The sequence below is a fragment of the Zootoca vivipara genome, chromosome 14, assembly GCF_963506605.1.
Source record: "Zootoca vivipara chromosome 14, rZooViv1.1, whole genome shotgun sequence".
Classification (NCBI taxonomy): domain Eukaryota; kingdom Metazoa; phylum Chordata; class Lepidosauria; order Squamata; family Lacertidae; genus Zootoca; species Zootoca vivipara.
Window position 1 is genome coordinate 48886237 of NC_083289.1, and position 25346 is coordinate 48911582.

At 45.0% G+C, this 25346-nt stretch overlaps 1 protein-coding gene across 2 annotated transcripts; it reads left to right on the forward strand.

The window, feature by feature from the left end:
- The first annotated feature begins 1686 nt into the window (after positions 1–1686).
- On the forward strand, positions 1687–19097 carry COPS3 (COP9 signalosome subunit 3). Of its 2 annotated transcripts, none has more exons than XM_035131581.2 (12): positions 1687–1827; positions 8537–8666; positions 8932–9044; positions 9140–9189; positions 10226–10318; positions 11508–11687; positions 12918–13058; positions 13725–13898; positions 14184–14270; positions 15144–15257; positions 18005–18085; positions 18785–19097. In XM_035131581.2, exons 1-12 carry the CDS (start codon positions 1773–1775, stop codon positions 18836–18838), a joined length of 1272 nt encoding a protein of 423 aa, XP_034987472.1. In that variant the 5' UTR covers positions 1687–1772; the 3' UTR covers positions 18839–19097. The 2 variants fall into 2 exon arrangements, with proteins under 2 accessions (XP_034987472.1, XP_034987471.1); XM_035131580.2 differs by lacking the exon at positions 1687–1827 and adding an exon at positions 3792–4110.
- The last annotated feature ends 6249 nt before the right edge of the window (positions 19098–25346 follow it).

Consider the following 25346-nt stretch of genomic DNA (forward strand, 5'->3'; position numbering starts at 1 on the left):
CTCACTGCTTCTTGAGCAAATCCCATTTCCTCCTCAGCATTTCTGGAAGCATAACAGACTGCAGATTGAAGTAGGTCTAATTCACAGCACCCGTTTATAATATGCGGGATACAATACACTATTTTTGATTACTCAGAACAGCTATTCGCCATATGAACATGTATGGTTTTATGGAGCATAAGACATGAGATGATGAAGGCGAGAAGAGGTCACTGGCAAAAGATCGCTTTGCCCAAAAAAACACCCTGAACTTTTGAAGTGCTGTTCCATTATTAGATACAGACTGGATACAGCCCTTGATGTCCACATTGGGAATATCAAGTGAAGGATGAGGTCATCTCTTCTTAGGATTTACTGGTAGTGTGCTGCTCACAGCACAACAACTGATTTCTGTCTGTCAAATGGGATTTCTTAACATTGTCGCCTGAAATGCATTTCTCAAAAACCAATGTCATTTTTAGAAGGTTTAGAAGCATCTTTCGAGCTGGTTCTGAGGTGAGGTGGATTTTTTGGTGTCTCCCAAATAATTGCTGTCCTGTTGGCAAGGAAATTAGAATCTTCGGTAGAAAGTTGGCACCCAAAAGCGCCATGCTCAGCAGAAAACAGGAACTCGGTGTACTCTTTGTGGATTTGAGTCTGCTTTATCTAAAGTATCTGATGAAGTGGATTTTCCAGTCCATTGAAATTTATGCCGTTAGGCACCTCCTGCCCCTGAGCCGTTTCTCTGCAAGTCAGTCATTATGAGAACTACTATTTAATAAAGCTTGCCTGAGTTTGCTTCCCTCCCTATCCATTTTCCCTTTTGTAATGTGGATTTTTATTTTATTTTTTTGTCCTGTGAGCAGCACACTTTTTTTAAGATTGTAAGGCTGCAGGCAGGGACTGTCTTGTTTATAATTGATTTTATGCAATTGGCTGTGCTTTCTTGGCCCAAGAGTAGGGTACAAATGCACCTAAATAAATAAATAACTTAAAATGTGTTGATCTTTAAAGTACCACAAGGATCTTTTGTTCTTTTTGCTTATGCAACTGTGCTACACACCTCCAAACAGCAACAAAACAATAATGATGATAGGATGATGTGATAGTGAAGTGATAAGCAGGGAAGTGATAAGCAGCCATAACAGGAAGATGCTATGTGCTTCTCAGTAGCGTGAAGTACTATGTGTGACGTCACACCGCGTCTGACGTCACCCTGGCCCTTAGCAACCAGGCTGGGTTCTCGCTGCATCCTTACTATGTTTTTGTCTGCCAGACAGGGTAGAAAGCTGCAAAGGGCATTGTGGCCACCTAAATGTCCTATCTAGGAGGGAGATAAGGAAGTTTATTACGGGCTGGGTAATAAACAATGACGACAATTTGAAAGCAGACAAAACGGGTTGCGGTGCCAGGCTAAAGAAGCCACCCTTCCCCAGCCCAAAACGCGCAGCTTCTGAGTCGACAGCGCGAGTGACAGTTGGCGGCTGCCTCTGTTTGCACGGAGGAGGGCCGCTTCCGGGTTGAGGGCCTGGAGCGGCGGTTCCCATGGCAACGCCCTTGCTTAGGCCCGCGCGCGCCCCACCGCCGGAAATGACGCCCGGGGAGCTCCGCCCCCGCGGCCCTCCGAAGCGGCGTCTGATTGGCCCTGCGCGGACGGAGACGCTGCCTCAGGAGCGAGAAGAGGAGACTTCCTCTCCTCCTCCCACCCCCTTCCCCTCCTTCCCCGGCGCGGGGCCCGCTCCGTCTCCCCCGCCTCGCTGCTCTCCCGCCGCGGCCTCCCGCGAGCCGCCAAGATGGCGTCCGCCTTGGAGCAGTTCGTCAACAGCGTCAGGCAGCTCTCGGCCCAAGGTGACCGCCGGGGACCCGGGCTGAGGGGCGAGGCCGGGTGGCTGGCGGGTGTCAAGCGGGGGGACCCACCGGGCGGCTCCGGCTCCCCTCGGCCCCCAGCCGCGCACGTGAATGGCGAGAGCGAAAGCGGCCTGGTGGGGGGAGGAGGAGGCGGTGGCTGTGGAGGGGGACGTGGGTTCGAATCCCGTCCTGGGTGGTGGTGGGTGTCGGGGAAAGAAGCCCCCTGGCTGCCTTCTCGGGATGGAAACGGGCGCGGCTCCCCATTTTCGTGTTTCCCCCGCAGGGCGTTTTAGGATTAACCCCCTTAACGTTTGCCTCGTGCAAGGGATTTTTGGGGGGGGGGGGTTACAGATCCGACGCATGTTGTAAAGGCGGTGGGGGAGAGGTTTAGGGATGGCTAGAAGGAAATAGCGCTGGAACTCGTGGACAACCAGTGCGCCTAAGAAGATGAGAAGAGCCCTTGTGGAAAAGGCCAGTGGCCCATCTCGCCCGGCATCTTTCTTTCACAGTGAATGAACATTTGCCTGTGGGGAAACCAGCACGCAGGACCTGAGCACAAGAGCATTTTCCAGCAACTGGCATTCAAAGCATTGCTGCCTCCAACTGTGGAGGCAAAGCTTAGCCACCCAGGCGAGTAGCCCTGTCCTCTTGTGAATTTGTGTTACCGTCTTTCAAAACCATCCAGGTTGGTGGTCATCATTGCCAATGTGAGAGCAAGTTACAGTTCAGCTGGGCGCTGCTTGAAGAAGTACTTCCTGTTAACTGGCATAAATCTTCCAACATTGGTGAATAGTGGAATCATAGAACTGTAGAAATGGAAGGGATCCCATGGGTCATCTGGACAACCCCTGCAATGCAGCAATCTCAACAAAAGTATCCATGACAGATGGCCATCCAGCCTCTGCTTTAAAACCTCCAAGGAAGGAGAGCCCACCAGCTCTCATAGGAGTCTGTTCCACTTTCAGACAGCTCTTACTGTCAGAAAGTTCTTTCTGATGTTTAGTCGGACTCTCCTTTCTTGTAACTTGAATCCATCAGTTCTGGTCCTACCCTTCAGACCAAGAGAAAACAACCCACAGCGCCACCTGGGTCCCATCCTTACCCAGGCTAAACACACCCAACTCCCTCAATTGTTCCTCACAACAGATAAAAGCAAGGACTTCTTATGCAGCACTTTGTTAAAACTATGGAAATTGGTTCCACAGGAGGCTGTGGCGGCCACCAACTCTCATGTGCTAGCCCTTAAGATATTTGAAGCTGCCTTTCATATCTCCTCTCAGTCTCCTCTTACCCAGGCTAAAAAAAGGTAAAGGTAAAGGGCCCCTGACCATCAGGTCCAGTCGTGTCCGACTCTGGGGTTGCGGCGCTCATCTCGCTCTATAGGCCGAGGGAGCCGGTGTTTGTCCGCAGACAGCTTCCAGGTCATGTGGCCAGCATGACGAAGCTGCTTCTGGCGAACCAGAGCAGCGCACGGAAACACCGTTTACCTTCCTGCTGGAGCGGTCCCTATTTATCTACTTGCACTTTGACGTGCTTTCGAACTGCTAGGTGGGCAGGAGCTGGGACCGAGCAACGGGAGCTCACCCCGTTGCAGGGATTCGAACCGCCAACTTTCTGATCAGCAAGCCCTAGACTCTCTGGTTTAACCCACAGCGCCACCTGGGTCCCATCCTTACCCAGGCTAAACACACCCAACTCCCTCAATTGTTCCTCACAACAGATAAAAGCAAGGACTTCTTATGCAGCACTTTGTTAAAACTATGGAAATTGGTTCCACAGGAGGCTGTGGTGGCCACCAACTCTCCTTATGAGAAAAGGTTGCAGCATTTGGAACTTTTTAGTTCAGATAAAAGACAAGTAAGAGGTGACATAGTACTTTATCAAGAAAGCGGGAAGAGAGAGGTTTTTCTCCCTCACTCAATGCTGGAACTTGTGAACATCTAGATTAATAAAATGTCTTCTTTAAAAAAAGAATTGTGAACATCTAACAAAGCTGAATGTTGGAAGATTCAGGACAGATAAAAGAAGGTCCTCCTTCACACAGTGCCGTTAAACTGGAATTTGCTTCTGCAGGAGGCAGTGATGGCCCCCAACTTGGATGACTTTAAAAGAGGATGAAACACATTCATTGAGGACAAGGCTATCAGTGGCTACTAGCCACAATGCCTGTGTTGTACCACCACTGTCACATGTCATACTTCCGAATACCAGTTGCTGAGAATTGTACCTCGGGAGAGTGCTATTGCATTCATGTCCATCTTGCGGGCTTCCCGCAGACATCAGGTCAGTCACTGTGAGAACAAGATGCTGGACTAGATGGGCCATTGGCCTGATCCATCTGGTTTGCCTTATGTTCCCATGTTGTTCTCATGTCCTGCTTGTGGGTTTTGTTGCTGGCCGCTGTGGGATGCTGGGCTAGATGGGCCTTTGGTCCAATTTGCTTTGTGTTATGTTCTCATGATGCTACTGTGATAATAAGCCATCATGATAATGCAGCCTTGAAACAAGTTACCGCCTGCAAAACATTTTTGCCAGCTTGCTGGAATCCCTAAAAAGGGATGGAGTGCGCTGTCTGTTCTGCTGTGTTTCTGTGCTGGGTCCTTGGTGTATATCTTAGGTGCAGAAGAGCAATGGAACCCTGCATCCTTCCTTCATCAACCACCTTATTCATCTGCATGGAATTCCTTTTTGGATATGGTTAACAAGCTAATGCTTGGTAACCATTCTCACAAGACTGTGATAATGCATGCAGTCCTGAGCTCCTTGGGGGTTAAGAGGGGTATAAATGTTAAAACTAGGTAAATAAATTTGCAGAAGTTTCCTTTTAGTCCCTTGCACCAGGTGGCTGTGACAGCTACTACTATTACTACTAATAGTAATCACTAATTATAATTCCTCCCTATGTTTTTAGCTGTTCTTATTTTCACCTATTCCTGCCAACCTAGCAGTTCGAAAGCACGTCAAAATGCAAGTAGATAAATAGGAACCGCTACAGCGGGAAGGTAAACGGCGTTTCCATGTGCTGCTCTGGTTTGCCAGAAGCGGCTTTGTCATGCTGGCCACATGACCTGGAAGCTATATGCCGGCTCCCTCGGCCAATAATGCGAGATGAGCGCGCAACCCCAGAGTCGGTCACGACTGGACCTAATGGTCAGGGGTCCCTTTACCTTTACCTATTTTCACCTATGAGTCACCTTGAGTTCCTGCCAGGGGAAAAAGGTGGGGTGTAAATGGATTTAAATAAATAACTACTACCACTGTTATTGGGGCTTTGAAGAATAACATTTAAAAGGACAGATTCCTAGCCAACAAGGAGCTTAGTCTACTTTTTGATAGTAGAAAAGGAATCTTTGAGAGATGAGGGGAGCAAGTGCGAGTAGTTACTAATCCTTAGGTTTGATTTTGAGCTACAAGCCTTGAGGTGATGCCTTTTGAGGAAGGCTTTGAATTTGTTGGGGGGAGGGGAGAGATGGCACCATGTACCCTTTCAGAGCAAGGCTTGAAGGCAAAAGGGGAAGAATGAATGGGGGCAAGACTTGAATGGCCAGAATTATACCATGTTGACAGAACATTAGGAAAACCCTACAGTACCACCACAAGGAGATCCTTTAAGTTTTATTTGAAGGTTTATGTCTGCAGACAAGGAAGATTCTAGCACTAAGGTGCAACTGTGACACTCCCTTGCTATTTTTGCTATCTTTTTTTTACTGCTATTATATTTGCTGTTGTTTTGCTATGTTATTATAAAATTATTTTGGTATTGTTTGTTTGAAATGTATTTCTGTTTTCTGTGTTGTTAAGCCACCTTGAGCATGATATTTTTTGTAGGAAAGCAGCATACAAATAAAATGAATGAGTGAATGAATGAATGAATGAAATAGATGCTACCAAAACAAGCCAGCCCTACCTCACCACAGTTCTGTTTTTGCTCACTCTTCAAAACATCTTGCTGCATCTGCTCAGCATTTGTTAAGTCAAGGTTTTCTAGAGATAAGATGGGCAGTGCTGCATGCATAGGAACATAGGCTAACCCCCACCTTTCAATGTCTGTAGGGGATTTTCAGGGTTAATCAGGGAACAGAAGTGAATAATCCTGAAAGTTCTTTTCAGACACAGCCTGACACTTCACATTGAACTTTGTGGCTATTGGAAAAGGGGTGCCAGCATGTTGGGGAATACAATGAGGAGGGGTGAGATGTGTTAGGGAGCAGGTCTTTCAAACGTTTTGTGTGCTATGTTTTACTGGTGTGGTTGTTTTTAAACAGCAGTGCGGAACAGGGACCCTGCAGCCCTCCAGATGTTGGTGGAATCTCAACTCACATCAGCTCCTTCCCAGCATGCCCAGTGGTCAGGGATGATGGGAATTGTAGCCAGCGGCATTTGGAAGGCCAGAAATTAGCCATCACTGGTCTAAATAATTGTTCATCTTTTGGAAAGGAAGGAGTATATGTCTTACAAAAGAGATACAATTTGTACTGCCATTCTGTTCTCTGATTCGTACCCAAACCTTGCATTCAGAGGTTATGGGGTCTCTTGTGCACGTGACTCTTGTGTTCTCCTGATGAGGGTTTCGTAGTGTTGATCTAACTGGTAAAGCTTATGTGTGAATGAGAAACACTGAGTGTCTTATGCATAGAAGTTAAACTTAATCTCCCCAATATTGTTTAAGCTCAGATTATGCTCGGCATGCACATAATTTTTAAAAATCTTGCCAGACTCTGAAATATGCATTGTGTTTAATGATAACTTCAATGCACTTTGCAAAGCAGTTGGAAAAAAGTGTCCTAGTGAAGAGATGGTAAAAAAAAATTTTTTGGGGGGGGTGAGACCTGTTTGAATTCAAGCTGTCAACCTTGACACATAAAAATCCCCATCTCATCCCCCACTCCAACTTTCCATCATTTCAGAAACCAGTGACAGAGGCTTTCAGTTGCTGTCATTGTTAAAATGGCTGGCAGTCAGAAACCCTTGCTGGGCTACTGCACATCACCCAGAGATCTCATGCTAAATCCAAATCGACTTTTGCCCAACCTGCTCTATATACCGTAAATTCTTCATCTAAGGTTTCAGGAAAGACTTGTACTATTTTTTCACTAGCTGCCCTAGGATTTCAGCTGTGGTGCTGTCCATGGTATTTCATGTGTCTCTGGATTTTCAGTCTCCTCCCTCAAATTCCAGCTGTTTTAATCTGAAAATTAAACCCTCTACAAAAGTGAAGCGCAATTCAGATTACAGTATATTAGAATTTACTTAAACTCCCACAAACTGATGCTCTTGCTTATTTAAAGCTTGGAGACTAGGGATAGCTAATATGATGCTCTCCAGATCTTGCTGTCCCTGTTCCATTCTCATGCTGCACTTAACTTTGGGAGCTTCCAACTTGCTGGACAATTTTAAAGTACCTGTTTGCCAAAGTTCAGGCACCCCCGTTCTCTTGCACTTCCTTCCCTGGAGCTTTGAGCTCAGATGTTCTCTATGCTGTCGTGATGGGTGTATTGGTGGTGTTGAGTAGGAGGGGCACTGCTTTAGTTTCGGCTGGGGGTGGTGGATGGGTTTAAATGGTGTCTGCAGAATAATAGCAAAAGAGGCAAGTAGTTTTATCTGCAACACCTGTTAAAACACCTCTCTCACCCATTGCCACATTCCCTGTAAAAGTTTCCCCCGCTGTACATTCTTCCATCGTATTCCATCACTAGCAAGATCAGGCATCCCCAAACTGCGGCCCTCCAGATGTTTTGGCCTACAACTCCCATGATCCCTAGCTAACAGGACCAGTGGTCGGGGAAGATGGGAATTGTAGTCCAAAACATCTGGAGGGCCAAAGTTTGGGGATGCCTGAGCAAGATCATAGAATTGTAGAGTTGGAATGTCTCTCTCTTCTTCCGTAAGAGGCTTTTCACCACTCCGAATGTACTTATGAAGAGCCAATCGGTGCAAACAGGCTTAGCTCAAAATATAGCTAAGGTTCATTTGCAGCACACACACACACACACACACACACACACTCCCACTCCCTTCTCTCCTCTTCCCTGCCCCTTTTTCATTGCTTCCTAGACTGTAACAGCAGTGCCTAAAAGATAGGTGTGTCCTTCCCATCTACCCTGTTTCTCCGAAAATAAGACGTAGCCATAAAATAAGCCGTAGCAGGATTTTTAAGCATTCAAGGAATATAAGCCATACCCCGAAAATAAGACATAGTGATAGGCACAGCAGCAATGCCGGCCGCGGAAGGAGGAGGAGGAAAAAAATAAGACATCCCCTGAAAATAAGCCATAGTGTTTGTTTGTTTTTTTGAGGAAAAATAAGTATAAGACGGTGTCTTATTTTCGGAGAAACACGGTAGTATAGCTCATGGAGGAGAAAGGATACATTTGAAGAAGCATTGTCCTCACTCGTTGCCCAAGATAATGGCGCTGATCGTATTTCCATGGCTCAGTGGTAGAGCATGTGCTTTTCATGCAGAAGGTCCATGCTTCACTCCCTGACTTCCCCAGGCAGGCCTCCTCTCTGAAATCCTGGAGAGATGCTGCCAATCAGTGTCAGAAGTACTGAGCAAGAGGAGCCAAAGGTCTGACTTGGTGCCAGGGAGCCTCCTAGGTCCTTGCACTTGGTGCAAACACAGCGGGTACATAAAGGTGCGACTGGGAGCCTTTGCTTTATATACCGTTATTGAGCTGAAATGTAACAGCCCCCCTTTTTTTTGTTTCAGGGCAAATGACTCAGCTTTGTGAACTGATCAACAAAAGTGGAGAGCTGCTAGCAAAAAACCTTTCTCACCTGGATACGGTGCTCGGTGCCCTGGATGTTCAAGAACACTCCTTAGGGGTTCTTGCAGTCTTGTAAGTTACTTTCCTTCATTTGAAATTTTTGAAGCGAAGGTTTGAAAGGGTGTACAGACTTGCTGTATGGGAGTTTTTATATTTTTATTCATGAAGGTTGCATATTGCTATGTTTCCATTGCAAGAAATGTTAGAATGTGCAGATTGAAGCAATGGTTCTTTGCCTTTGGAGCAGTCCTAGTCTGCCTTCTGGCAGCTTTTAAGAGCCGTGCTCATTTTCACGTAAAAGCTCCTGTTGAAACGTGGGTTCTGTCTTCATTTTCAGGTTCGTGAAGTTTTCCATGCCCAGCGTCCCTGACTTCGAAACGTTATTCTCGCAGGTCCAGCTTTTTATCAGTACTTGTAATGGGGAGCACATTCGATACGCAACAGACACTTGTGAGTTAAATCAGCAGCCTTGCATCTTGCCACGTTTGATGTGTTCCCTTTGTGGGGCTTCTCACTCTTTTTTTTTCTTGTTTCGTTGTCTCCAGTTGCTGGCCTGTGTCATCAGTTAACCAATGCCCTTGTGGAGCGGAAACAGGTAAACAAGCCCAAATATGCTCCAGATTCTCTTTAGGGTGCTGAGCTAGTACATGTTTTCTGGCCAACTCATGCACTAATTCTGAACCTTTTCTCTTTTCTCTGTTCACTTCTTTGGAGTATGTTGCACAATATAACCTTGCTATTTTCATACTAGAGGAGGCATTTTTATGCTGACCCTGGGACCAGCAGTATGTTTCCCAGCCCTTCCAATACCTGGGGTACAGCAGAACCACCTTTCCATGTTAGATCACTGGACCTGGTTGATCACGGGGATCATAAAAGGAGGCTTTGCAGATCGCATTCCAACCTACTGACTGTCATCTGGCACCAATAGAGAGAGGGGCCTTCTTCATGGCAGTGCCTACCCTCTGGGGTGCTCTGCTTCTTCCTTTTCTGGGGGGGGAGACACCGACGATTTGGTGCCTCTGCCATTTAGTAAAAACTTTATTTATTTATCGTTGACTTTTTTAAAAAAATGAAAATCAACGTGACTTACAAAAAATGAACATTAAAACAGAATTACTGTAATTGGTATTTGTATAAATTGTATAATTGGGGTAATATTGGAAAACCAATACAAATTATTCGGGGGGGACCAAGAATCAAACAGCCTAAAATACATACATGCACACATCCCACTCTGCTAAAATTAACATCCAATACTTGGGTGAATGAGAGTGTTTTTGTCTGCCACCTAAAAACTGCTAGTGATGGCACCAGGTGTGCCTCCCTGGGAAGAGTGTTCCATAAAAGTGGGGCCACCATTGAAACGATTCATTCTCGGGCCCTCCCTGATAATTCACACTGTTTCCTTCTTCTCTTTTTATCAGTGATGCTTGTTTCTCTGTTTTAAATGATTTGAACTTTTGTTTTCCTTTTGTGATCTGCTTCAAGATTTCTTTTTAATGTAAGCGGTAGAGAAATGTTACTTATTAGATTAAAGTCAGTTGTCGGCGGCTTTTTGTTTATAAGCGCTGCCGCCAGGGTCCCTTTGCGGAGGCTTCCATAATGGAGACCTGTTACCTTTCCGACAGCCCCTGCGAGGAATAGGCATTCTCAGGCAAGCCATAGACAAGATGCAGATGAACACCAACCAGCTGACCTCAATACACGCAGATCTTTGCCAGGTAAGGGAATCCGGAAGCCTAACAGGCTGAGTGCTTTTGCTTCGAGGGTGCTCACAGTGTAGGAAGCTTCAGCAAAACATCCTCACGGTCCCTTCCCTTCCAGCCATGTATATTCCAGTGAATAGGTTGAAACAAAAGTAAAGGCTCATCAAATACGTCTGCTGCTTGCTGTGCTGCTGCGGAACTTCTGAATCATGGCGACCTTTCCTGCAGCACTGCAAAGTTCCTTACAAAGCTAGTTGTTCACAGTGGGCAGCTGGTCAACAGTGACACGGCATCTGCCAGTTTAGCTTTTGACTCAAACCCAGGAATGGACAAGTTGCTTACAGCAATAAAGCATTCCAGATACTTTGTGCTGTCAGTAACCTTGCGACTCCAGGTAGCTGTGTGAATTGGCATCAAGTCACTTCAATAGATGGAGAAACTTGTTCCGTTTCTCTTTCAGTCTGGCTCCAGGGATGAGACAAGCTGTTAGAGGATCTGTAATGCCATGCTTCCAGTGGTGTCCAAACTTTTTTCAAAGAGGGCCAGATCTGATGAAGTGAAGGGCCAACCAAAGTTGTTGACCTTTTTTTAGGATTGAAGTTGTTGTTGAGCTTTTTAGCAAAGGCATGAATAATAGTGGGACTTGCAGGCTTATAAGGTGGGAAGGCAGTCAGAAGTTCTGCTACACATTCTACATTAACCCAGGTTATTTTTAAACAGAGAGCTAATAATAATAATTTATTATTACGGTCGGAGACCAGCTTGTAAAACACATAATGGGACTTCACTCCCAAAAGCGAAGCAGACATTTAAAACAATATACAGCAATGGCTTAGATGTTAAAAAATGCGCTAAATGCTTAAACAGAGAGCTATCCAAGCATCCTGATGAAGCCATTTGCATGTTTTGTAAATGCAGTTGTGACCACCCCCTAATCTCACTCTCTCCTGACTGCCAGTGTAATGGTCCGTATTTCTCAGGAGTCCAAATTATTAGAGTTATTTCACTTCAGGAGGGAAATGGTGCTGAGACTCTCAGCATCTTGTTCTCTCATGAGGTTTCGTAACGTAATTCCGTTAGCATTTTGCCATGACTTGTGATTAAAGCCCTGTTCTTAAAGCAGAGTTGAATTTGAACAAAGGCAGCATGTGAAAGTGGCTTCTTCTTCTTCTTCTTTTGGTAACTCTGGTCTGTTTTGTTTCAGCTCTGTTTGTTAGCAAAATGCTTTAAACCTGCCCTTCCGTATCTAGATGTGGACATGATGGATATTTGTAAGGAGAATGGGGCTTACGATGCAAAGCACTTTCTATGTTACTACTACTATGGTGGCATGATATACACTGGGCTGAAGAACTTTGAAAGAGCGCTGTACTTCTATGAGCAGGTAACTTCCCCCACCCCACACCCGTGTGTTGAAGGAGAGCTTTCTGTGCCTCAGGAGGGGTCAACTTCAGGCTGTAACAGCTCTGTTGATGGGCGCATCAGAAGCTACTAGATTTCCCCAGTCATTTCTGGTTGCAGCAAGAGCCTACAAATAATAAAGAAGACTTCCTCCACTTATAAAACCTACGCTCACCTGGAGACAATTCTTAGCATCCATAACAGTATAGGCCGTTAGCAAATCTGTGCTGTCTCAGGTGTTCCCTTTAACTTACGCTTCTGCCTAACAAATGGATTGATATACAATATTGAGGGGGACCTATTTCAGCCTGAGGGCACATCCCCTTCTGAGTGACCTTGCGAGGGCCACAGGTCAGCGGTGGGTGGAGACAGAGGCAAAAGTGGGCAGAACAATGGGCTACCCAATGTTACCTTGGGTACAATAGGCTTGTTTCTGCACCCACCCCTCTCTGTCCTCCATCCAGTCAAGCAAGAGGCATGATCGGAGTTCAAAGACATACCTTAGCAAAATCACCCAAGGTGCGAAACAGGGACGTGGTCTGGGGGAGAGTTCCAAAGGGCTGCATTTGTTCCCCACCCCTGGCATGGGCGTAGGCAGGGGGGCAGGAGGGGGAAATTGCCCCCCCCAGAAGCAAAAGGCTGAGGGGCGCAGGCACGGCAGCCCCAGGCTCCCGCTCCCGGCACGAAGCTCCAGAGGCGCGCGGGGAGCGTAAGCGGAGGAGGCAGCCACAGGCTCGCGTTCCCCGTGCGCCTCTGGAGCTTGGCGCCGGGAGCGGGAGCCTGGGGACGCCTCCTCGGAAGACCGGGGAGGCGCAGGCAACGTAGCCCCGCCCACATTCCCACTGTGGCCCCGCCCCTTGCCCCCCCTAATTTTTATCCTGGGTACGCCCCTGACCCCTGGTATACAGTATAAAAAGGAAGGAACAAAAGGAAGCGCCCAAGCCGTTCCCATATATACCATTCCTTGTTTCTTCCGAGAAAATAATTATTGGGCACCCAATAGGATTGTGGTTTGTTTGGAAGGAAACAGAAGTTCGTTTCTCTACTGCAGCACACGAGGAACAACAGGGAGAGCTTTTGCTGCATGTGCACAGAATAATCTGCTTGACCATGGCTCACGGATTAGGACTGCATGCAAATACAGCTTCTCTCTGTGTGTGAGTTTGTTTCTGGTGGTTTTCATTTGCTCCCTTATCTTTTTTTACTTTTACAGGCTATAACAACTCCTGCCATGGCAGTCAGTCATATTATGTTGGAATCCTATAAAAAGTATATCCTAGTTTCATTGATACTACTTGGCAAAGTGCAGCAACTTCCGAAGTATACCTCCCAGATAGTGGGTAGGTTCGTTAAGGTAAGACTCCAGAAATCCTGTATTGGTGCATTTAAAAAAAAAGAAAAAAGAATTAAGCCGAAACTGTGATGGAGGAGGAGAACTTTAATTGCAGTAGTTCTTGGGCCATAGCAGAGGAGGAGAACTTTAATTGCAGTAGTTCTTGGGCCATAGCAGTGGAAAAAAGTGGAAAAAAAGAAAGCAGAAAACGGAATTTACAGCAGCATGCATCAAAATCAATACTTGCCATTTGAAATTGAGCATTAGTAAAAGTAATAATTGGAATTAATAAAATTAACGGGCAAAGCTGTGCAGTTGGAGTTGTCTGTTTTCTCTCTTGCTTTTAGGAAAAAAACTAAAGAGCAGGAGATTTTTGGGAATAGCAGACTCATTCCAGGTTATAAGGAGAAGAGGTGTTGCAATGCATAACCTTTGCAGTCCAGGTCCTCTATTCAATCCCTGGCATCTCCAGCTAACAATAATTTGGGTAGCAGAGATGGGGAAATCCCTGGACCCTTGGAGAGCTGCTTCCAGCCAGAGCAGGCAAAACTGGACTAAATAGACCAATGCTTTGTGTTGGGATAAGACTACTTTTGAGATCACTAGTTCCTGATAGGGGCCCTCATTAGTGTTTTGAGTTGCCCTTCTCTGCATTTAAAAAAGTCTTATTTTGCTTTCTCATCACAGCCACTTAGCAACGCCTACCATGAATTAGCGCAAGTGTATGCAACCAATAAGCCCTCGGAGCTACGGAATCTGGTGAACAAGCACAGCGAGACCTTCACTAGGGATAATAATATGGGTCTGGTGAAGCAGTGCTTGTCATCTCTCTATAAAAAGAACATTCAGAGGCTAACTAAGGTGAGGCATCCATTCTGCTGTATTCTTATGAGTCCTTGGGAACATTATGCAGGTGTGTCTTGGGTGGCAAAATTGCTTGTCTGGTTCTCACGGGTGCTTTCATAAAGTCTAAAATGTTACCTGCTGACAGCATCACACACCTGGCTTCTGATTATCCTGGCTTCTGCCTTTTTGCAGGCTTCCAGGGGTAGTCCTGGGTGTGCTGTACAGGATGCTAGTCCCCCATGGGGGTTGGTCAGAGTTTGCAGAAATCTCTAATGAATCTGCTCTGCTTCTGGATTTCAGACATTTTTAACACTGTCGTTACAAGACATGGCAAGTAGAGTGCAGCTATCAGGGCCTCAGGAAGCAGAAAAATATGTCCTTCATATGGTAAGGAATGTTGCTTTTTGAACGAAATGTCAGGTCGTATTTATTTGAACATCCCTTTTCTGCGTATATTGCTTTCGGTAGCGATCAGGTTAATTGCAAACAATTGAAACTAGAGATCATATGGAAGATGTGCAACATGCGGACCTAACATATAGAATAAGAGAAGAAGAAGAACATACGTTTAAAGAAGATTGGAAAATGTTTATTGAATATATGGAGGAGAATTGTGCTTATTTGAAAACGTGGGCAGCATTAAGATAACAGTGTAAATAAGTTTTAATGGATGTGATAATGGAATACTGAATGGTTTAGTTTATCTAAAATATGCAGGGATTTGTGTTATGCAACATGAACCATGGAAAGAGAAGAAGGGAAGTTATTGATATTTTAAGGTTGTTTAAATGAATATTCTAAAATGTAAAACAGAAAATTTAGAATAGAATAGAATAAATCTTTATTGTCATTGTCCCCTTGCGGGAACAATGAAATTTCTCGGGGGGAAAGAAACTAGAGGTCATTGCAAGTAGTCAACATTAACCTGTACAATAGGATGATAATGAATATTCCTAACAACTTAATTTACCAGGATAGGCAAAGTTTTTAATGATATTATAATGATATTATGATAGCACAAATCAGAACGTATTGATCCTCATGTCGAAACAAGGGGGGTTTATTATTATTATTATTATTATTTGGAGACCACACATTCCTGGTTATGAGATGGGGAGGACTGCCTTTCTTGGAGGTTTTGCTGTCAGTTAAGATGCAGGAAATACAGGCAGTTGGAGGGTCTTCTGGGTGGGATGGCAGGGGCAAGATGAAACAGGAAGAGCGCCCAAATCATAAAACACCGAAACCTTGTTATTTCAGATAGAAGATGGCGAAATCTTTGCAAGTATTAACCAGAAGGATGGTATGGTTTGTTTCCATGACAACCCTGAGAAGTACAACAATCCAGCTATGCTTCACAATATCGATCAGGAGGTAAATCACCCTTCATTTTCACCTCGGTTATGGTTGCCGTGAGTGGCAGTATGAGTCAGTAGAACAGCATGCTCTGTGGCACATTATGAATTCCCTATTAATTCTATTAAAAAAACAAGCATGCAAATACCTAGCACAACCCAGAGCTGGTTCTAGTCACTTCCTGTTTAGGGAAGCTTTTAATGTTTGATGGAATATCTGTATTTTAATATTTTGTTGGAAGCCGCCCAGAGTGGCTGGGGAAACCCAGCCAGATGGGCGGGGTATAAATAATAAATTATTATTATTATTATTATTATTATTATTATTATTATTATTATTATTCTGTGCCAGCTTTTGAATTCTCTGGGAGGTGTTCTGATTTAACTCAGAGAAGATAATTGAAAAAGGCCATTCCCGCCCTCCTCCTGCCAGGAAGTCTGAAGCATAGCTCATTCTGTCCCCACCCTCCTCTTTCTCCTGTATGGGCAGAGCCCACCCCCAGAATCTTCCAGCCTCACAGTTAAAGGGATGAATTCAGGCAGTGAATTTATGGAAAGCAGGCACTTAAACTGATGCTGCTTATGAAGTTGAAAGGCAAGATTCTGGTATTTTGGATATAAAAGAGTGTGAGAGCTAATTGAAACGGCGCAGCTGAAAAATCTCTGCATGTTTAGTCTCAGATAAGTCGCCCTGAGTTTAATAGGCCTTGCTTCCAGGTGTGTGTTCATAAGATGGCAGTCCTCTAAGCCAGGCTTCCTCAAACTTGGCCCTCTATATGTTTTGGGACTACAATTCCCATCATCCCTGGCCACTGGTCCTGCTAGCTAGGGATCATGGGAGTTGTAGGTCAAAAACATCTGGAGGGCCGAGTTTGAGGAAGCCTGCTCTAAGCCAACCATGGGAATCAATCAGTTGAGTTTGGAAGAGTGATCAGGCTGGAAAGGGAGGGACAGAACCACCTGCTTCTTCTGTGACAGCCTGTTGCACAGGCATAGGCAAACTCGGCCCTCTATATGTTTTGGGACTACAATTCCCATCATCCCTGGCCACTGGTCCTGCTAGTTAGGGATCATGGGAGTTGTAGGCCAAAAACATCTGGAGGGCCGCATTTGCCTATGCCTGTTGTTGCACTTCCAGCAATTGGTTTCTTTTTCTTTTTCTTTGCTTGTCTCCTTGTCAGAAGACCTGCCAAAGAAACAGCCTTATTAGGAAAAATTAACCAATAAACTGAAACAGACACGGGGACAAATAGAAGAAGATGGCTTCCCCCCCCCCCCCCCAGTTTGGTTTCCCTTTATCACATACACAGCCCAACAAAACAACAACAAGAATCCCCCGACAGCATACAAATCAATCTGGCTAACCTGATTCAAAAATACACACTCACACCCAAAAGCAATTCTCACTACAACCAACCAAAGACAACCAACCACAGCCTAGGGCCTAGGCCATCCCCAACCTCTCTCACGACCAAGGAAACACAACAAGTGAATAGTAAGAGAACCCATACAAGTACAGTAACGTTGACACAACCCCTCACACACACACACAAAGTAGAATAATAGAAGCATTAGCACCTGACCCGATCCCACTTGCCACTCCCCCTTTTTTCTTTTTTCTTTTCTTCTTCTTAATTGTTTAAACCAGTTCATAAACCAAGAACTTATACATTGACCACTAATAATGAAACACGCTGTGGATATTTTTCCACATTATGCCATTTTTGTGATATACAAATGACTTGAGAAAACTTGGTATACTTGTTTGTATAATATTTTTCTTTTTTATAAAATCTAATAATAATAATGATAATAATAAAGAGCTGGCAAAGGGGGTGGAGCCCATCCTCTCGCTGCTTTCAACAGCCGCTCCTCTTTTGACTAAACAGCGACTTAAAAAGAATGTGCAGGGTAGTAACTTCTGTGAGCTCATTTACAAGGAGGGCCTAGTCACTTTGGACATCAAAAACCACAGATCTGCGGCTTGTGCCAAATGGAGGCATGGGGAAAGATGGCAGGAAAAGCGGGACCTTTAGTGGCTCACACTGGAATCTCGGGACGTGTGATCAGAGCTCAAGGATACTGTCAGTGGAGATGTAGAAGGCTGGAAAAAGAAATAGAAAAATTCAGCAAAAACCTCTAGACTTTACATCTCTAGCTGCTGTGCAAGGATGGACAGGCTTCTGGTTTCTTTATTATTATTATTATTATTATTATTATTATTATTATTAAGCCAAGTGCAAAATAGTGGCTGGCGTCCTGGTGCAGATTGCTGCAGTTAAACAATTGGGCATCAAGGAACCCTTCTGCAGACCACCCAGACACAATTCAACAGATCCTCTTCCACCTTCTGTCTGTTCCTGCCATAGAAACAACAGATGGGATGGGCCAAATTCCTTCCTTGCCCTTGGTCGCTGCATTTCAGTACTGATTGTGGCTTTGGGCAGCGGCGACTTCCTGATGGTTACCTTGACTGGCCCAGTGAAAATGCATTCAATGTTATCTTCTTCCTTGCTGCCCTGTCCCGGATGCTTGGGTTCTTAGCAACAAACAGATATTTGTAGCGATGCCCAAATCTGTAAAGCAGTAGTCTTGAAGTGAATGGCAAGGGAGAGGATAAAGAGTTCAAAGTGGTTACTGGGATGGATTCCAAGAGTCTATATATGTGGTGCCTGGGAATTCTGACACACGTCTGACCATAGGCCTTCAATGTGGATGATGAAGCTAACAAACGGTGGCTGTCCTGTATAATCTGACTCTCCACAGATGCTGAAATGTATAGAGCTTGATGAGAGACTGAAAGCCATGGATCAGGAGATCACTGTGAACCCTCAGTTTGTGCAGAAGGTAAGTGGCAGGACTCAGCTCTGTTTGGCCTTTTTCATAGAATTGTAGACTTGTAAGAGACATTGCGGATCAACTAGTCCAGCCCTCTGCAATGCGGGAATATGCAGGTGCCCCATATGGGGATTCAACCTGCAACCTTGGCAATATGAGCACCATTCTCTAACCAACTGAACTATGTGCGTGGAAGCCAAACATCAAGCATGCATGGAAGCAAGCACCCTCTTTTGAATAGAAAACACAGTGCATTGCTGCTTAACCAGTGGGTTGCGCCATTGCCATGCATCCCTCCTCTCACCACCTTACAGATTAGTCCCAGCGGTGCCATTTCCTATTTTGCTGGATTCACAAGGACACGCTTCTCTTTGTCATCCCCAAATTACAGCTCTTTTTACCTGACTGAAATGTAAGCCAAGAAATGGCTTCAGAGTAATTTCCAATGTTTAGAAAAATCACATGGGGAAGAGGTGTGGATTGCTTAACTACTCTGGGAATTGTATCTCTCTGAGGGGAACAGGAGTCGCCTAACAACTCTCAGCATCTTTCACAAACTGCTACACCTCTCAGGATCTTTGGGGGAAGCTGTGACTGTTAAATGTTGTATCATAGTGCTTTAAATGTATGGTGTGAATTGGCCTGTTCTTTTTCTTATTGCCTGTGTTTTGGAAGTAGGTCTTAACAACTTTTCTGCTTCCTTGACAGAGTATGGGCTCCCAGGAAGACGAATCAGGAAGCAAACCATCCAGTTATTCTTGAAAATCACATTTTACTTGCTACTCTGTCGTAGAGCAACAAAAAACCGAAAAAAAACTAAAGAGAACCACCTTTAGGATCAGAGTGTTAAAAAAAATTGAACTGTTTCGCCTGGACATTGAGCAAAATTAAAATGATGTCTTCTCAGTACTGTGTGATTCCCCAAATATTCTCTGCAAGGAAAGGAAAAAATCTCATTCTGTTGTGGATTTATCTTGAGGTTAACATCGTTAATGCATTAAATAATTTACTTTTTGTTTTATATGGCTTTGTTTTCATAATGGCCCTTCTTTTCCTCCATGAGACATTCAAGAAGTTTTATGTTCCTTCTTCAGGGAACAAGACAGGGCTAGTTGGACTGAAAACTCCCCCCCCCCTTCATTTGTTTGATATACAACCTTTCTGAATGAACTTTTTATATGAGCAGGATAGCTTATTATTAAGGGAGGGGGGATGGTTTTTTCTTCCCCTTCCCCACCTAATTAAACTGGTACATACCTTTACTTGGTGGTAGCTATTACTAGATTAAAGACTCCTCAAATTTGACTGGCAAGGTTGAATGGAGAACGTTCTCCCAAATTGTACCTGCCTCTCCCATTTCTAAAGCAGAGAAGCTGGCCTCGTGCTAGACCTTTTGATAAGGGAGCCTGTGAACTACCTGCCATGAACAGAAACTTCTGCCTGGCTAGCAGCCACTGGCTCCGCCTGCTGCTTCCCCTTCTCGGCCTCTCAGTAGGGCTTCTCCCATCATGACCACTTGCTTATTCCAGCTCTACTTGGCTTGATCAAAAGGTAGAGAGGAGGTGCTGCTGTGGTCCTGCAGCACCCAGTACATTATAGGGCATCTCTTTTAAATGAAGTACTGTACAGGAGTGCAAAATTATCCCGCCATCCTTAAGAACAAGGATCTGTCTTAAAGCTACACATTCGAAATCAGTCCAGCCAATGGAATTTAGTCGTCCATGTGTGGTTCAGAATTTCTCACTGCGATCAGCTCTGGCATGGAAGGTCCGAGTGAATAGTTTCCCTGGCTGGTTGCCTCCACTGTATCCTAATGCGTTTCCGTTGCATTGAGAGCATATGTGAGCTTTGGAAAGGGATTTGTGGCTATGGGGTGGGAGTTAGTATTCTTGATCTTCAAAAGAGGTTTGTGCATGTGTCTTTTGCAAAACCTGAAATGGGATGTAGATGAGTTTTAAGTAGAACATATAATAAACACTGGTTTTTATTTGTTTTTGTTTTTGCACTCTTGAGAAGCTCTTGTGGCACTTTATATACCAGAGCTAGGAAACAGGCATGGCATTTTATATCCACAAGCAGTTTTTAATGTGTATGAAAAATACAGGTTGCAGCATACGTATATGTATTTTTAAAGATTTACTTGCTCTGAAGTTCTCTTGCACAGTCCTTTTTTTTTTAAGGTGGTGGGGGATTTAGTCCAAGGACTCTGGCTTGCGAAAGGAAGGGAGCCGTGGTTAACACTTGTTTTGGGGCTTTAAAAAACCACATCGTTTTGTAACTTCTGTAAAGTAGCTATTCGATTAAATTTAACACCTGCCTAGTGTGTGGGCCAGTGGTTCTCAAATGATAGGTACAGACCCCCATTCAAAGAAACGTGAAAGATAAATTTGGAGCTTTTTGAAGATTGGTGATGTGCTGCTTGTTTTATTAGGGTTGGGGGCTAAAGACAGAACAAGCTTGAAAGCCACCTAAACAAGACGGCGTGCACAGTGTCAAGTGTCACGAGTGGAGATTTAGAATTTTAACCTTAAAATGAACCCACCCTAGTTAGCGTCGTAAGCATGTACCAATGCTTGCAGCAATTTGAACTGGAGATGTGGGGTTATCACAATACTGATATGGGGGCAGCTTAGTGCCCCGACAGATGAATTACATCAGGAATGGGAAGACGTGTTTGTTAGTGGCTACCAGGTGCTTTGATCAGGGTTTTTCAACCTGGGATCCCCAGCTGTTGAACTACAACTCCCATCATTCCTGGGAATTCCTCCCTATCCTGGCCTATGACACCCGAGATGTGTGCTTTCCTGCGACTGCCATCTGTTTTAGCAATATTTAATTTTGCTTTCAGATAGCTGTAACCTGCCCTGGGACTTATTGGCGAAGGGGTGGGTAAGGAATTTTAATGATGATGATGATACTGGCTGATCTGCCTGGGGGATGATGGGAGGTGTGGTCCAACAACATCTGGGGACCCAAGGTTTTAAGGACGCTAACTTGGGCCTTATCTGTTAGGCGGTCCGGAGGATGTGTGTTAAATGGAAGTAGCACACACAGGATCTCATGTCGGGCAAGATCTAAGTGACCTTAGCTACGGACCCTTCCTAACCTTTGAACACTTTGCTGTGGCAGGGATTCTATGGTTGGAGTAGACCACATAGATCTGCCCACCCTTGGTGCATGTGCTGTGTTGCCAATGCTGGAAATAAATTTCAGTTCCTATAAGCCACTGCGTGAATTGTAGATACTTGACTACTGAGCCCTACGTAGTGTGACCCTTCCACCTTGCAGGGTAGGTCAAATCTGCAATGCAGCCTCTGCTCTAATCTCGAGGCTCAGCTTCAAGCATTACTTTGAATTTCTTGCTTGCAGCCCCTGAAGTCTGCCTGCGAGTTGGGGGAACGATCTCTAGTTATTAGACGCATGCAGTTTGCATGCGCAAAGTAAGCTTGATAAAGCTGTAGCTCGGGTTCCCTGTGTAAACGATGGCTTTCAAAGTGGAAGCCAGCTTTGGTGATGTCTGCTTTCAAAAGATTCCTGCATTGTAGGGGGTTGGACTGGAGGACCCTTGTGGTCCCTTCCAACTCTACGATTCTATGATTCCTGTTGTTGTATACACACCTCATGCTGGAGCAAGTTTTGCCGTCTACTTTTCAGCTTCAACCATGACTTATCATTATACATGCAGGACTGATCACTAGGTTCCCCCCCTCCCGCCCCCCCATTACCACGTTTGCAAGTTGTGAGCCTTTGTCCCAGGTTCATTCATTGGGATCTCCAGGTATGGCTAGGAAAAGACTCCTTCCCTCAAGCCTGGGAGAGCTGCTGCCAGTCAGAGCAGACAGCAGCAAGATACACGGATCCCTCTGTCTAAAGCAGATTCCTGCTCCTAAAAAGTTGCTTGCAAAGGAATCATGATTATAACATGCATGCTCATGTATTTAGTGTTGGCAAGGGGGAAAGGAGTGCAGGTCCCCAAGGGTGGCTCCTGATTTGCAAACAATGGTTTGCAGAAACCGTACTGCGTAAGCCATAGTTTGAAGTCAAACTAGCTAAGGCTTCCTTTCAGTGGAAAATGCTTCACTAATATTTGTATGGCACTATTAAAATACTCAAAGTGTTCCACTTGCACTATGTTGTAAACCTTACAACAGTCTTGTAAGGTAGGTCAGATTCATTCTGGCATTGCAGACTACCTATTGAGCTCATGGCAGAAGATTCAAAGAGGCTTGCGACTCTTGATTCACAACATGAAATTCAGTATTTGCAATTAACATGAAATTCTTGTTAGATCTAAAACACCACCAATTACAATTGTGGGTTGATTGATTTGCTGGTCTTTCCAAAGAAATCTTTCCAAGTTGGTTTCCATCCATAATTGTTCCATAATTAGCGACTTTTGCTCCTGTGCTGTGGCAGTTGTTGCGATACTCAATACCTCCCAGAATAATAACAGAGGTTGGGGTGTATTTCTAAGTCTCTTTAGGCCACCCAGATTCCCATCAGCCCCAGCCAAGAAAGGCTAAGATTATGGGAGTTGCAGTCCTGCCACACCTGGAGGGCACCAGGCTCCCTGTATTATCTATAAAGCAGCCTTTCCCAACCAGGAGCTCTCCAGATGTTTTAGACAACCTGTGCTGGCTGGGGCTGATGGGATTTGTGGCCTAAAACATCTGGAAGGATGGAGAAAGGCTGCTTTAAACAACCTTGGACTCTTCTTTAATGACTGGAAGGAAAGGCCTGTGTGTGCTTCATCTATATCTTAATCTGAAAATCCTTTTGGTTGTGTGATCCTTAATAAAGTGGAAGATGGCTTGCCTCATACGCAGCTATCCTGTGACCTGCAGACTCATAAATGACGAAGCTAAAATCTGCAGCTGTTTTAGCAATTTGTACAATGCCATATAAAGCAACATTGCAGTGTGCACCTTGCACAACTGTTTCACCCTCAGTGTACATTATATTTCTTCCCATTTCCATCCTAGTATTGTTTTTTTAAAAAACAACAACAAAAACAAACAACCATTCTGTTGCAAAAGTCTTCCTTTATTACTCAGTGCTGTTGTGAGCTGTCTTATGTGTGCTGTCGCTGGAATACCCTGTATAATATGGAGAGATGTGGGGTTCTCTTTTGCATGGCTGTGACAGGTCAGTGCCGAGGAGCTTTTTTTAAAATAATAATAAAACTGTATTATTTAGTGACGAATAAAAAAGATCACACACAAGACTTCCAAGTTTGTTTTCAATATGCTATGAGGAACGATTGCAGCACTTGGGACTTTTTAGTTCAGAGAAAAGGCAAGTGAGAGGCAACATGATAGAAGTTTTTTAAAATTATGCATGGCAAGGAGAAAGTGGATACAGAAACGCTTTCCTCCATTATAACACTTGTAAACATCCAGTTAAGCTGAATGCTGGAAGAATGATGACAGATAAAAGAAAATATTGCTTCATGCAGTTAAAACTATGGAACTCACTGCTGCAGGAGGCAGGGATGGTCACCTACTTGCATGGTTTTAAAAGAGCCTTGGACAAATAAATGGAGGAATGGCTCTGCACAATGGCTCTGCTCTGCCTCCACAGTTGGAGGCAGCAACGCTTCTGGAAACCAGTTGGTGGAAGCTGCAGAGTTGCTCTTGTGCTCAGATTCTGGTTTCCCGCAGGCATCTGCTTGGCCATTGTGAGAACAGGATGCTGGACTAGATAAACCATTGGCCTGATCCACCCGGTTCGCCTTATGTTCCCATGTTGTTCTCATGTCCTGCTTGTGGGTTTTTCAGAAGCTCACCAACCCATGTTGCTGGCCGCTGTGGGATGCTGGGCTAGATGCGCCTCTGGTGGTGCGACCGGCTTGGTGCTACCGGTATGTTCTTAGGATGCTACTGCGATAAGAAGCCATGATGGTAATGCAGCCTTCAAATAAGCTTACCAATGTTACTGCCTGCAAAACATTTCTACCAGCTTTCTGGAATCACTAAAAAGGGATGACAGATTGCGAAGCTGAGGCTCCAATACTTTGGCCACCTCATGAGAAGAGAAGAATCCTTGGAAAAGACCCCGATGTTGGGAAAGATTGAGGGCACTAGGAGAAGGGGACGACAGAGGACGAGATGCTTGGACAGTGTTCTCGAAGCTACGAACATGAGTTTGACCAAACTGCGGGAGGCAGTGCAAGACAGGAGTGCCTGGCGTGCTCTGGTCCATGGGGTCACAAAGAGTCGGACACGACTAAACGACTAAACAACAAAAAGGGATGGAGTGTGTTGTTTGTTCTGTAGCAGCCTTCATCAACCACCTTATTCATCTGCATGGAATTCCTTTTTGAATATGGTGTGATCCAGCAGGCTCCCCCCCCCCTTATATTTGTAGCTGTATCAGATCCTAGACCAAATAATGGCATACACACCCACTCTGGGTTTACTCCTTAGCCTTTTTTTTCCCCCTAAAGATGTCCCACAAGGCAGCGGGTACTTGATTTTTCCTTGCGGTTTACTCCTAAAGCCTTTCTCACAAATGAGTGTAGCCATAAGGCACTGGAGGTTTAGGACCAGAGCAGGGCCGTCTTACCCATAGGTGCTAGGGCCTATTACCGCCTGGCCCTCAGAACCCTTCTGCAGGCCACATCCCCGTTTCACAGCCCGGGTTTTTGATTTTGCCTGGCTGGAAAACACGGGATTCTGCAAGGTCTAAAGGGAACCCCAGGTGGCTGCATTGTGGACCCACTGTCTTCAAGGGCAGCCCCACGAGGACAGTACTGCAGTAATCCAGCCTGGAAGTCACCAGGGCATGGAGCCCGATTTATTTTATCTATTTTTATTTTTTAAATTTCTATACCACTTCATATTTTTATGAAAAAGCAGTTTACAGCATATTAAATCAATAAAACATAAATAAAACAATTGCACTAAAAGGCACAGCTTTTCCCCCAATCTGATTTCACAAGGCATCTCGCCTCTCCAGGTGACTCTGTTGTCCTGCGCTGCTACTGTCACATGACTGTCACAGGACTCTCTGGCTCGCAACATCTCCCTAAGGGCATGGGGGTGGGGACTAGAAAGAAGAGCCCGTGACTGAGAGGCACCTGCTCTGATCGCCTTTCCTCTTCCCATCTGACTTTCAGCCTTTCTGCCTCCATTCTGTTCCTTAGACGGCACGAACCCCAGATTTGTATTGCGGAAATATTACTGCTCATCCCCCCCTCTTTCATCGATAGACCCGTCCGTTGTCTCCAGGCTGGAGTAAGCGAGGGCGAGATCATATTCCTATTCTAGGG